General features: G+C 45.8%; 1 protein-coding gene across 3 annotated transcripts in view; it reads left to right on the forward strand.

Annotated features, from left to right (window-relative positions):
• LOC144169093 (DNA (cytosine-5)-methyltransferase PliMCI-like) overlaps positions 1-14,130 on the forward strand; it is a 150,967-nt gene that overhangs the window by 93,062 nt on the left and 43,775 nt on the right. For all 3 annotated transcript variants that reach the window (XM_077698103.1, XM_077698104.1, XM_077698102.1), the window contains 6 exons: positions 1,468-1,551; positions 4,503-4,630; positions 9,495-9,568; positions 10,431-10,546; positions 13,143-13,208; positions 13,934-14,006. In XM_077698103.1, coding sequence (XP_077554229.1) covers positions 1,468-1,551; positions 4,503-4,630; positions 9,495-9,568; positions 10,431-10,546; positions 13,143-13,208; positions 13,934-14,006 — 541 coding nt within the window. The remainder of the gene's footprint in view (positions 1-1,467; positions 1,552-4,502; positions 4,631-9,494; positions 9,569-10,430; positions 10,547-13,142; positions 13,209-13,933; positions 14,007-14,130) is intronic.

Consider the following 14,130-nt stretch of genomic DNA (forward strand, 5'->3'; position numbering starts at 1 on the left):
CTGGGCAAACCAAGCCGGTTGCGAGCAGTTGGGGAAGCCCCTCTCCTCGCCACACGCGAGTGCGTTGCATTTGGGTCTGAAGCGACTGCTATAACGATATTTCGTTTTGTCTACACTGCTTCTGTTTTGTTTTTTCTCGTTAACTTAAAAGTGTGGTAATTTGTTTTTGTTACGCTCACAACCAAGTGACCACGGTCACCACAATTGGAATTTCGTGTGTTACAGACAAAACCGCAGTTTGTGATAACCGCGGTTAAAGTTTCGTAACCACGGTTAAACTTAACTGCGGTTACTTTCTGCTTCCCATTTACAGACTGGCGTCTCACAGTCCTAATCCAGGCTTCTCGGCGTTGCCTGTTGTGTGTAGCTGATGGGAAGTGGAAAAAAAATGCTCCTTCTTGTCACTTCTGGCCCAAGAGGTGCACTTGTACGCAGCACACGAAAGCGGCATTACATTCAAACACAAAAGTGGCTAGATGTTTGCAGTTCACGTAGGGGACGATGCATGGGCCTCAGCCGAGTATCGGTGGACGCTGCAGATGGATGGTGCAGTGGCCCTCCAAACAGTTTCTCGCGTTCACCGCTAGGGCTTCGCGCATGCGCAGCGGCGTCTTGAAAAAGGCGAATTGAAATGTAAGGCCAAAAGGGAGGTGGCTAAACATGCCAACGTTACTCAAATTACGATCGCAGTTAACGCGCACCTTGGGGCTTGAAATGGGAGGGCTGGTGTGGTGCGACGACTGTCACCTCGCTTTGCGCAACTTTTGCTGTGGCTCTACACTTGTTCATAAAGCCAAGTCTGAAATTTAAAAAAAAAAACAATTCTGGCATTCACAGGATAATAAAAATGCCTTACCATTGCTTAGTTTTAAAATGAGATATTTTCAATGGAACTCTACGCTGTCTATGTATAGAGCCCAAGAATGTAAAAATGGTTTGAAAAAGGTAGTGCAGTTCGTACCTTGTGATACTCTGGTAGAAAAACTTTATTGAAAGGCTGTTTCAGTGTTATGTATGTTCAAAACCAAATAAAAAGTGCACTTCCCCCCCTGAGTGGCCAAAATTTTTATTTTTTTAGGCTCGTAAGGTGACATAATAAGTGTCATTCTTCTGCTCCAAATCAAGGTTCATCTGCTCCAAAATTGAGATTTTGCTGCTCCAAAAGCTGCTCCTAAATCTGGTTCAGCTGTCTCACCCCTGCTAAACAATCAAAGGAAGGTGACCATGTTGGTTTAAAACCCCCTTCCTTTAAAAATTATGCTGTGCGTGTCTGCAGCCACAAGAATCTTGTTCTTGTAAGGAGTAAGGTTTCTGATTGATTGATTGTGGGGTTTAACGCGCCGACGCAGTGCAGGCGATGAGGCGCGCCGTAGTGGAGGGCTTCGGATTAATTTTGACCACCTGTGGATCTTTAACGGGCGCCGAAATCTCATACACACGGGCGTTTTTGCTTTTCGCCTCCATCAGAAAAGCGGTCGTCGCGGCCGGAAACCGAACCCGCGACGTCGTGCTCGGCAGCGTGACGGCTTAGCCACTGAGCCACCGCGGCGGGTGAGTAAAGTTTCTGTTGCCCCCTTCCTGCTTATTCAAGACCATAAGAATTGTGCATTTGAAAAGCAACAATGTTTGTGTGATGCTATTCATTGTCAAACATCAAGTTGGATTTGCTGCTGCAAAAAAAAATGTATGCAAGGGGATGAATGAAGCTGGACCTGGAATGAAGTTGGCCAACTGTGGCCAACAGCATCAAGTAGAAGGCAGCTAAAAAGAAAATCATTTCACTGAGCTGAATACCCTGCATCTGAGTTTGGTTTCAATGCGATACCTGTGATCAACACTCATTTATTGAAAGTAAAACTTTGGTGTTTGAAATGGGCATTCGAAATGGTTCCTTACCTCTGGTGCCGCCACCCAAGTTTAATGAGCTCTAAAATTAGTTCCAAGTGGTACATAAAAAAAAAACAATTCTCTTATTGCACTCACCAGGGTTCATAGTTTTGGAAAATATAAAGATTACGGTTTTATGACTAACACTGTTTTATTTATTTATTTATTTATTTATTTATTTTACCCTCAGGGCATACAAGCATTGTAGAGGGGAGGGGCTCACATAAAAGAGCAAAAATTGTTCCTATTGTTCCTCCAAAATCTATTGTTCCTCCAAAAATGACTAATTATCTCTTATAATCGTCTTGGTAACTAATTGACTTTCTCAAAAAATAATGCCATGTTTGAGATCAGTGGGAAAAAAAGCAGCAAGTCTGACAAGTTCCACAAAGTTTAGTTAAAAATTAAAGGAAGCTGTTTCAAGAGCAGTGTCCGCCCTTTAGTTTCATATTGAATATCTGGCTATGTGCCAAGTCCAAGTGCTTGCCTGTGGCAAATCTGTGTATAGTAAAATGTTTACGAGGTTGAAAAAGGCGCAGAAAATACTTTGTTGCAATTATTTGTTTGCTGTAATCACTGTCTGCGTGAATTATCAATAATATACAATTTATTAGTCTAGCCAAAATTTAACCCCCTTATCCTCACAATACTACTAGCCTTTCACAGTGGCTGTGCATGTCATGTGTACAGCAGCTACAATGGTGCCACGAGTGTGTGGGAAAATATTAAGTGCAGAGCACTTTAGAAGCTCGTCTTGTTGTCGTAGCTTGCTCGCTGGACCGATGTAGAGCCACACGGCGTTTTGTCGTCGCAGCATAACCCAGAGGCTTCGAAAGCCAAGCGTTCGTCATATATAGTCATAAGCGTTCGAAACTTGTGAACCACTGGCGCTTGTCATACATCTCCCCGTTGTTTAGCGCAAAGAAAACTGTAGGTACATTTGAGGCAAAATATGTGTAAATAACCGACAGCATCCGCATTAATTTAGCGTAATTACCCGATTCTAACGCGCCCCCGATTATAAGGCGCACACGATTTTCGAGGCAAAAAAACGAAAAAACTTGCACCTCCGTTTGTAACGCGCAAGGAACTTTGTGAGCAAGAAAAACGAATGCAAGAGAAACGGGCGATTTATTCCCCGAAGTAATCTCTCATCTCACTCCTCGTTGCTCTCCGAGAGCTCCTTGTCGCCTTCCACTGACCGCAACATCTCGTCATTGGTGCCGTCAAGCGCGTTCGCGATGCCACACTTCTGAACGAACGTTCAACCATGTTCGATGGGATCGTGGCCCACGCCTCGCATGCCCATCCCGCGAGCTTCTCCAGGGGCATACGCTTCAGCTAACCGCTCATTGTGAACGCGTGGGAGCCACTCGTAAGCCGCGGAAGCGGCGCGCCTTTGTTGCTGCTGCTGCCATTGCTGTTATCAAGCACGCGAGTGGAATAATTTGGCGATTTGTGTGAATGCCGAAAGAAAAGCCTAGGCGCCTAGATCCGAAAAATTGTTGCTTAAGGGGGGACACCCCTCTTAGAACTATTTCTTTTAATTTTTAAGTAAACTCTGTGAAACTTGTCAGTCTAGCTGCTTTTCCCCCACTGATTTGAAATATGGCATTATTTTTTTAGTTGGTCAATTAGGTCCCGAGATAATTAGAGGTAATTAACCATTTTTGGAGGAACAATACACAAAACTGTGTTGGTCAGAAAACTGGAATCTTTACATTTTCCAACAGAACGAACCCTGGTGAGTGCAATAAGGCTATCAGTTTTTTTATCCGTCTCTTGGAACTAATTTTACAGCTCATTAAACTTCAGTGTTTAAAGTTGGCACTCAAAATGGCTCCTTGCCAGTGTTGCCACCAAGGTTTAATGAGCTGTAAAATTAGTTCCAAGCGATGTATAAAAAAACTGATTGTCTTATTGCACTCACCAGTGTTCATGGTGTTGGAAAATGTAAAGATTAAATTTTTCTTACCAACACAGTTTTGTCTATTGTTCCTCCAAAAATGGTTAATTACCTCTAATTATCTCGGGACCTAATTAACCAACAAAAAAAACAATGCCATATTTAGAATCAGTGGAGGAAAAGCAACAAGTCTGACAAGTTTCACAGAGTGTACTCAACAATTAAAAAAGTTTTTTTAAGAGCAGTGTCCCCCCTTAAAGCTTTGGCGCCATCTTGAGATGGCGATGGCGATGGGTGAAACGAAATTTCAGCTGTTTTGGCAGTTTCGGTTTCGTATCCGATTATAACGCGCATGCGATTTTTCGGCCTATTTTTGCGGATAAAGAGGTGCGCGTTAGAATCGGGTAAGTACGGTAGTTAGGAACACTCATTGGGTTGGTTTTTACGATAGTGGGCGAAAAAAAGTGGCAGTGCAACGTCGGCACGTGCGGGAAGAAAAGCAAGCACAAAAACAACAGAACTCCCACTGGTGCACTTCCAGGCAGGGGGCGCGTGAGCACTGCGAAGGCGGGAAATTTGAATTGCATTGGGTGATAGCAGTGAGCGGATAACGGCGCTACAGCCCGTTATGGCGGATCACTGCTCCGCACTTCCGACAACTTTCACATTGAGTGGAACGGCTTTAATTTTCTTTTCAATAACCCCGCAGGATTCGCCGAGGCGTGCCAGACGAGCACACAAGAAGCAACGGGAGCCCTTTCAAGTTGCCCGCATTCTCTCTCTTACGGGCCGCAGTGGGACACACGAAGCCAGCGTCAGGGTCGGCCTTTTCTACAGGTAGGCAGGCTGGTTTCCGAAAAATCCACGCTCTCTTAGTTATCACGAAGCTTGGTTCTGAAAGGGTAAATAGTGGCTTGCACAAGGTGTTCACCTTAGAGCACCACATGGGCCCAGGGCCCATGGGCCTCAAGGGCCTGTTCAGCGCCCATCAGTGAACAGGCGGGGGGCCCTGTGCATACAGCGAAACCTCGTTAAATCGTACTGGACGGGTACCCAAACAGAGTACGTACTATCTGGCACTAAATTTTATCCGAATGCATTAGGCTAAAAGAAAACCTAGTCGGGGGTTCGGCTTCATCATCATCATCAACCAGTCTACACCCACTGCAGGGCAAAGGCCTCTCCCATTATTCTCCAATTACCCCGGTCCTGTGCCAACTGTGACCAATTTATCCCTGCAAACTTCTTGATCTCATCTGCCCATCTAAGTTTCTGCCGCCCTCTGCCACGCTTCTTCTCTAGGGATTCACTCTGTTACTCTTAGTGACCAACGGTTATCTTGCCTTCGCATTACATGCCCTGCCCAAGTCCATTTCTTCTTCTTAATTTCTACTAAGATGTCCTTAACGCGCGTTTGTTCCCTGACCCACCCCGCTTAATGTTACACTATTATCTTCCGCTCCATTGCCCGCTGAGTCGTTCTCAATTTAAGTTGAACTCTCTTAGTGAGCCTCCAAGTTTCTGCCCTGTAGGTGAGTACCGGTAAGATGCTGCTGTCAGGGGATTCGGCTTTACGTAAAAAAAGGAACTACAGCTTATGCGGGTACGGTTTAATGAGATTCCACTGTATATTCAAGGCATTCTGCACAAAGCTGAATTGCGAGACAGAAAAAAAAAACCCTTAATTATGTCAGCACACAAAGTAACAAAAACGTTTTAAGTTCTAACTGTTCTTTCTTTAAAAAAAAACGTAATGCTTTGATCCACAGTGGCAGCATTCACAAAGTACGTGCGTTATTATTCTTTTTAACGTTACTTCTTAGAATGGTACGCGTATAATTAGCCAGTACTGAGGGAACGAGTAGGTGTGATGGGGCGAATAAAAGGCGAGGTCAGTGTAAAAAAAGGCACTATTCAAAAAAGAGTGCTATGCACAGATAGTTCATAACTTGTTTCAGAGTAAACAGATAGTGGCAGCAGTTCGACGGGCTATAAACATGCTGTTCTGGTGAAGTGCTGGGCAGGTCAAAGCTCATGGTGAATCAAACAGACCCATTGTCTTCGCAGTTTTTGCAGCTGCTGCCATGAAAAAAAAGAAGGCTGCAACTCTGGCATATGAATTGCATGGCCAATGTTGATCCCCGTAGGCTGAGCTTTGTTTATGAATGCACGTATAGTACGCCCTCTGGAAAAAAAAAGCATTGTTTTTCGAAGCTCTCTAAAATAGAAGAGAAAAAATTGGAATGGAAATTTCCATTTATGAATTATACATGGGATGGTGCAGGTCCACACAAGTGCTTCATGGCATGCTGAAAACCAATCGTACAGAGTCAGTGCTCTCTGGCAGGCATGGTAAGAAAAGAACTTAGTGGCGAGAGTGAGTTAGCTATAGTGCTTGTGCCATGGCTCCGGTTAGCTGTCCACCAGTTCAGGTTGTGGGAAAATAGCTCTTCGTCGTCTTGTGGCATTTGAGAGAGGAGACACAAAACCAGACATCCATATCAGTGAGCGTTTTGTTCCACGAAGTTCACAAAAAAGCACACAAAAACCCTTCACGCTCTGTGTGCCTCACACATATCAGCCCTTTGTCCTCCTCTTTGCGGTGTTACTCATCGGAACCACGTAATGTTTCCGTGAGAGGTTCAAGCATGATTTGCAAGAAAGGTGGCGGGTGCCTCAAAAATGAGCTGAATTACAACCGAATTTAAGTTGTAATTGTGAACTGTTCAGCTTCAGATGCGCCGAACCTGCCAAGCTATGCTTGCTTGTTCATGATCACGTATTGATAACATCTGTTTGTATTAGGGTTGGTGAGAGGCACCAAAGGTTTTTTCTGGAATGAACAAAGGTCACCAGCATGCTTCAATTAGTACAATTGAGCCCCGATTATACATCCCCTAGTTTTACAATGACCCGCTTCTTACAACAGATCACCGCGGCGGTCCCGACAAAACTCCCCATAGGAACATTGTATTAAAACCCCGATTATACAACTCTCGGGAGCACGCGGTCCGCTTCATACGACAGACCCTGGGAGGGATAAACCGGCATTTTTCCCACCTTTTTCTCCGCTTCACTGCCTCTTCTCGACCTTTCTTTATTCTTAATCCCCATTTGATGCTGTTTGATGTGCAAAGGTCCGCAGGTACCGTATAATGCGGAATATAGGTCGAGATTATTTACAGAAAAATTTGCCGAAAAGTCACCCCTCGACCTATATTGCAGTCACTGGCAGTTGTCATCTGGCGACCGGGCAGCCCATCAAGCCCATCCAAACCCCAAAGGCACCATCGCCGCCACCACCATCAATCGGATGCGACGCCATCTTTGTTTTGTTGCTTCTCTCGCTGTCGGCGAATGTGTGCGTGCAATTTTCTTCTTGCTCAAAATGAGTTTAGCAGTTTACAGCAGCATTTAAAAGGAAAGTTGGGGGTTTTCCAAGGCCAATGACGTGTCCACCTTGCGCCAGTTCGGTATCACCAAAAGAAGTTGCTAGCGGCGTTAGCTGAAGGGGCAGCTCTCGGTATGCAACGCTCGGAAGGCCTCGTTTCATGGGCGCTGTTCTGTGCACCTGTGCTGCTGTACAAAGGGGTAAATTTTGTCTGCTAGCGTGGTGCGATGTCTCTACGAATGGATACCCCAAGATGTTTGCTGACCGCCTGCACAGACTGGCTGTCGCTCCGGTCTGCACACGAGTGTCCCATGCTTTGCGCTCGCTTCAAGATGACATCGTCTTGCGAGTGTTTAAGAAGTGCTGCATAAGCAATTCCCTGGACTGCACCAAGGACGACCTGCTGTGTGGGCGACAGCGAGCCAGAAGCAGTCATCCGACGATACTTCAGACAGTTTTAAATGAGTAATCTGAGACGAAACAAGCTACAGTCTTAATAAAACAATGGTTGGTACCTAATTATTTCTTTTTTGCATTTTTCGGCTACAAGGTAAGGGGGTCGACCTATATTCCGCCTCGACCTATATTCCGCATTATACGGTAGGCCCGATTGCTTGCTGAACAGAAGCAAACAGGCGGGCGGGTACTGGCAGGTGGGAGTTAACTTTCGAGGGCCCCACGCAGCGGCAGAACGCAAATGTGCCAACTGTGACAAGTTAAAGTCCAGGTGGCCGGTTGGCCAATAATTTGAAGCTCCCATTTGAGCCGACGAATGTGAAAATGCATACGCTGCAACCCCACGGTGATGACCGAACACCCACTTTCCCCGCCCGCTCTATCCAAGTTTCTTCCTTTCACAACACCGTCTCCCCCTGTTCATTGTTTCAACCTCCGCACAGCCCCGCGGTCCTTTCTTTCCAGCCTTTATTACTCTCACCACCTGATCTCAGCTTATCAGTGTCTTTCGAAGCCATGTTGTCGCTCCGTTACTTTCTCTCCCGCCTTTTTTACATCGCCGCCTCGTAGTTCGTTTCACTCGGCCTGGGCAGTTTCACACTCTTGGCCTCTTCCCCGGTCAATTTGCTCGGCCTTGCGCGTGCTTATCTTGCGCATGCACAAGATAAGAGTAAGATAAGATAAGATAAGATTATCTTGTGCGGGCAAGTTGCAGGGCTGGCGGTCTAGCACAGATGCCATGGAGGGGAAAGGGGCACAAGATAGGTGTTATTTTTTTATTTTTTTGAAAATTAGGGATTTTACCTAGAGATTCAGAAATTGCACGTGAACACACTATAAAAAAAAAATTACGCCCACCTCCCCTCGCGGGAACCCTGGTGTGATGCGACGCTGAGGGGGGTTCAAGCGCAAGCGGAGAGCAACCGTTGACCGAAAGACCGCCGGAGAGCGGCACACCGGTTATATGCGCAGCGCGCCCGAAGAAGAGGAGACCGCGGAAGAGAGAGTACTGCACATGCGCCGGCGCCAGTGTGTCTGCCGCGGCTATGACGCAACACAATCCAACACAATCCACTTTAATCCAATCCAAGCCAAGCCAAGCCAATTCATTCGAATCCAATCTAATGCCCCTCGCGAGAGAGGGGCATCGGAGAGGAAAGAGGGTGAGCGGCGGAGAGCGCAGCTGGCGCGGCGAGGAGAATGGGGGAGGGGCGGACGACAACAACGCCGACGACGCTGCATGGACAAGGCGAGTGAATGAGATGCAGTCGCATCTAATAAGGTAATTTAAATAAGTTCTTATAGCCCCCCACCTGTTGCGTGAGACTCTCTACTTGTCCGGCATTCGCCCGTACCCTGATCATACGTCACCCTGGTCGTATAACGCTATCGCCCGGCTCCTTGAAAGTCGTGTTTTCGCGGTACACTGTATATTTCAAGTTAAGGGAACTATGTATCTGTTGGCAAACAAGCTTTTTCAAACAGCCCTACAAATTCTGCACTAGCCTCTTTTTTTAAAACTTTTCTATTGTGATAATTTACTGCGAGCAAATATTTTTTGTTCACAGCAGGAGGAAAAACAACTGCTTCATGTGCAGGTTGTCAGGCTTTCCTACTCAACTCTGGCTTCATCATGTGTTCAACGCTATTTGAAATTATTCCTAAGAACTAGGAGGGTGTGCAACTTAAGCTTTTACAAGACATGCTTTGAAGTGATGTGCTCCGACTTGCTGTATGTTACTGTAGAACAGAAGCTGGAGAAACTCCTTAGAACTACTTTGGCCACCGCACTTCCTGGGAGCAGCTCCCAGGCACAAAGTAATAAGTATCCGCCGGTTGTCTTCTGTTCTGAAGGCCTGAAGACACCAGCCTTGACGAAGACATGGTCCGAACAGAGGGGCTCAATGTGCTCTACTATTCCAATGAAGGTGAGTGGCTCCGTGTGACGGCATGGTGTAGCATTTGTGAACGTGTGGATGATGGTAACTCGTACGGTCACAAAATTTGCTCTCATTTTGATTCCGTCAGGCAGGAAACTTGCGTGGAGAAACTTCCACTTCTCTAGTTATGAGCTCCATTCGGCTTGGCTTCATCTGGTAGCGACACCTTGGCCGCAGGGAACATTTCACTTGTGGCTTGCCGTAAGGGAGTATATGGAGGTACAGGTTGAATGGCATTGCTGGGTGTACAAAAAATGCACCGCGTTTATTAAAGGTTGCGTAAAAGTGCATTTGACAGATAGCCAGCTGAAAAAGTTGCATGTATATTTTAAGCGCAGTGCGTGAGATTGTGTATACTAGTGCGGGCGTTTCGCCGTGTTTTTTATTTTCGTTCCTTTACACTCAATGTTTGTTTTGAATTAAAAAACGTGTCCAGCTGTTCGTTCTTGTCCTTTTTTGTTCGTGGTACTTCAGATGAGGGAAATTTTAGCATTTCGTAGCAAATATCACCCCTTCGCCTGTCGTTGACCTCATGACCGCTCCCGTATTGTTTTATCCCAGAAAATGGTGCATGTGAGGCTCTGAGACAACTTCCATTGCACCTACGCCTTAGTTCTTGGTGTGCGGATGATTTCAAGATGATAATGCTTTATCTGACAAAACTTGTGTTGTTTGTGAGCGTATTTCAGACTTGGTCTCTCTCTCTCTCTCTCTCTCTCTCTCTCTCTCTCTCTCTCTCTCTCTCTCTCTCTCTCTCTCTCTCTCTCTCTCTCTCTCTCTCTCTCTCTCTCTCTCTCTTCCCTCCCTTTCCACATCCAAGTTCACAAGTTTTGATTGCATCTTTTCGCAGAAGCGGACGTGAGTGTCACAGACATTTGCGGCAAGGCTCGAGTGGTCTTCTCGGAGTCGAGACAGCTCAGTTCCCAGGGGGTGTGGTCTGTTGGTGATGTCTTCGTCTTCTCAGACGTTAGTATCGATTTCACAGTTTATAGTCTATTTTGCAGCGGATGCGTTTTGTACGGAAGTGTTTTGGCTGTGCTTTTCTGATCGAGATGTAAACTAGGGACATTTTTGATTATTTGAGGTTTCACAAAATTTTCGCACCTACTCTGTGTCTTCATCGTGTGAGAGTGTGGCAGTAAGGGCTATGTCAGCTTTGTCAAATGCAGCCTAAGCTACGGGGGTGTTGTAGTCTCGCCCATAGTCTCGCCCAGCAGCTCCTAGCACAAGTGGCGTTTATCTGGGTCTGGGGGGATTTTCTTCACCTCAAAACGTGCATATTAAATTACACGCCCTGTTTTTGCTTCCCTCTCTATGCCTGGCAGCATTATGTGGTTCATCGTAAGTAGCGCTAGAGACGGGACACAGAAGAGAAGACACACAGGACGGCGTCGTGTGTGTCTTAGCGCCGTTGTGTGTGTCTTCTCTTCTGTGTCCCGTCTCTAGCGCTACTTACGATGAATCAAAACCAACTAGCCCAACTGTCAATTTTATTGAGCATTATGTGGCGCAGAAGATCAATTTGAGAATTGTAGGGTGTCATGTGTACGGGCAAGCTTTGCAGTTTAGTTGCAGAGAGTGAGGAATGAAATACAGTGTAACCTGGTCACAACAGACCACGATAGTGATCACGATTTCAGTATGCTTTAAAAAAAAGTATGAGCCATCCAAATACTGTTACTACAGACTTTGATGGAATCGTGGATGAAGTCCGTTATAACAAGAGTTTGGACTTTTCAACTAAGCGCTAAAAGCAAAACTGAGACAGTAAAAGTATGCTGCTCATTTTTTGAGATTCCATTTCAACTGGAACAGGTTGGCATTAAGGCCAACACAACCTTCAGGGTGACCTGGGTTTTTCGCCAGTCTCATCCTCCTGCGATGCTATGAAGCACGTCACAAAATCGCACATATGACTTTTCTTACATTTGCTGTGCTTCTATTGTATGGCACCCACTCCATCTTTTCATTCACCCATACTATTATTCCTACTCTCTCTCTTCTTCAATCTACAATTCCGTCAACATACTCTCAACATAAATATAAGTGAAGTGCAAGTAAAGAAAGGCCTGGTGGCTAAGCTTGCAGATTTAGCCGTCTATCATGTACGGGGGCTTCCATTAAAAAAACATCTATCTGTTGTACTAACATTGTTAAATTTTAAATCCAGTCTCTTGACTTTGAGGATATCACACCTTCGCATACTGCAAGTGCATGACTTTACGCACTAACAGTGGTAGTCTTTAGGAAGCAAAAAGTTTCACTTCTACTAATTCACAATTATCTTTAGTTGTTTCAAATAGTTTTTGTTTGATCAGCATCATAAGTTAGAAACAGATACACTGCAAACGTTTAATGAAGTGAAAGGTTGTCCACAGTCGGAAAAGAGTCCACTGTAGAGGGACAAAACTGGACTTGCCAGCCTTTGAAACTACCGTATTTACTCGCATAATCCTCGCACTTTTTTTTCGGAAAAGTCAATGCTAAGTTAGGGGTGCGAGAATTATGCGGGAAAAAAAAAATCCGGTGCACAGTGTTGCCAATCTGCCTCCTGCCTATCCCGCTAAATGTAGCGGTCGTTTTTTGTATATGTAAGCTCAGTGTTGCCAACAGCAGCTATTTCTTTTTATTTTATTATGTACAACGTAAACAGCCTCTCGTCACTCTCGTCGATCAGCGATCATGAAATTGCCGCCTTTGCTTTCTGGCGCGCGCCCTATCTCGTAGTCGTCATGTGCGTGCCCTACCCCTGCAGTAACGCACATTGAAGTCGGTGACGCCGAAGTGCCTGCCTGCGGCGCGGTTGCCGTGTTCGATCGCGTACTCTATCGCTTTCAATTTGAAAGCGGCACCAAGCACAAAACAAAGAGATCAAAAAGTTCTCAAAATGGCAGCGAGCTATATCCACCGTTGACGCGAGTGACGGGACCACGACGACGACACGACAGCGGGCTGCGCGAACGCCGTCTAGTTGCGCGCACGCGAAACCGGCTCAAGAACAGTGTGAGCAGCGTGTTAGGGCGCCTGTTTAACAGGCGCCCTAACACGCTGCTAGGGTTGTTAGGGCGCCTGGATGGCCTTGGATACACAGCGCTCTCCGCCGAACGGAGAGGCCGCGGGGGAGGGCGCGCGTCCGAGAGCGCGTGCACCATGCGGGTTTCGCGAGCAGGCAACTTTCGCCGCTGCAAAGTTGGGGGTGCGAGGATTATGCGAGGAACCAAAAAATCCAAGTTTTCGTGGCTCACATTAGGGGTGCGAGGATTACGCGAGTGCGAGGATTACACGAGTAAATACGGTAGTTATTATATCTGAATGTATGTTGTAACAGAATCCACAGTAAACAAAGTTTGACCAGTAACACAGATAGGAATACGAACCAAATGTCACAAATACATATGTGGTATCCAAATATCTAATGTAAGCAGATCTGTTGTAACGACGTTGCACTTAGTACTGCTAAGTACGTACGTTTGTCAGCGCTGTCACTCATGCACCAGCTCTGTTTGTAACATTCTGGCGTGTCGTTAAACTGTTTCTGCTTATCTGTTCTTACACATTTCAGATGTACAGCGGTCGCACCCGGGAGTTCTTTGACGTGCCCGATGAGTTCCGATGCATCGGACAGGAGGTTGGCACTTTTATTTTAACATACCACATTTTTCCGCATATAACCCGCCCCTGCATATAATCCGCACTCCCACTTTCAGCCCAATTGAAAAGAAAAAAAAGCCCTAGCGTATATTTAGCAAGTAGAGTACACTGACTGCAAGGCGAAAGACGCAATTCACTCAGTGTCACTGCTCTCGCTGTCACTTGCACAAGTGTCACTTGTGCAATCGCTGCCATGCAAGACTTAGTCATTGTTGCTGCTCAGGAGCTTCACGGCACAATGCACATTGCTATGAAGCTGCGCTAAAGGAATATCCCCCCGTATTATCCACACACCTACTTTGCCCTGAAATTTTCACATTTTTGGTGCGGGTTATAGAGTGAAAATACGGCATTTTTGTGTCATCTAACTTTCTCCAAAGCCTTTCTTTACCACTTGGCTGTTTTACTGCATGCACTGCTCTGACACATTGCAGGAAGGGCCAGATGCCCTGTCATGTCTTAAACATAAAAGATTAAAAAGTATTTATTTCTTAAAAGGCTGAATTGTTTAGCACATAAAACTTTGGGTGGAGTTGGTGGCCCTTTTTTTTTTTTTTTTTGCTTTTTCGTTTTTCCCCCCCTTGAACATAAACGAATGAAAGATTAAAAAGTATTTTTTTTTAAACGGCCAAATTGTTTAACAAACAAAACTTAGGGAGCAGTCGGAGATTTGTTCTCTTTGTTTCTTTTTTCTGTTGCCAGAACACGCTGGACGAGAGGAAACAAGAAGAAAAGCCAAGGCTACGGACACTGGAGGTGTTTGCTGGCTGTGGTGGTAAGTTACTGTTCCTACAGGGCAGAAACCTGGCATTCCTATAAAACACCTTCAGGCAAATCTGAGGTCCGCTGAGGAAGCAGCAAGGAGGAGGCACGTTTAAAGAAAGAGGGCGCATACCATG

Source organism: Haemaphysalis longicornis, unplaced genomic scaffold (genome assembly GCF_048455015.1).
Source record: "Haemaphysalis longicornis isolate Haplotype H1 unplaced genomic scaffold, Haemaphysalis longicornis Haplotype H1 scaffold_2, whole genome shotgun sequence".
NCBI lineage: Eukaryota > Metazoa > Arthropoda > Arachnida > Ixodida > Ixodidae > Haemaphysalis > Haemaphysalis longicornis.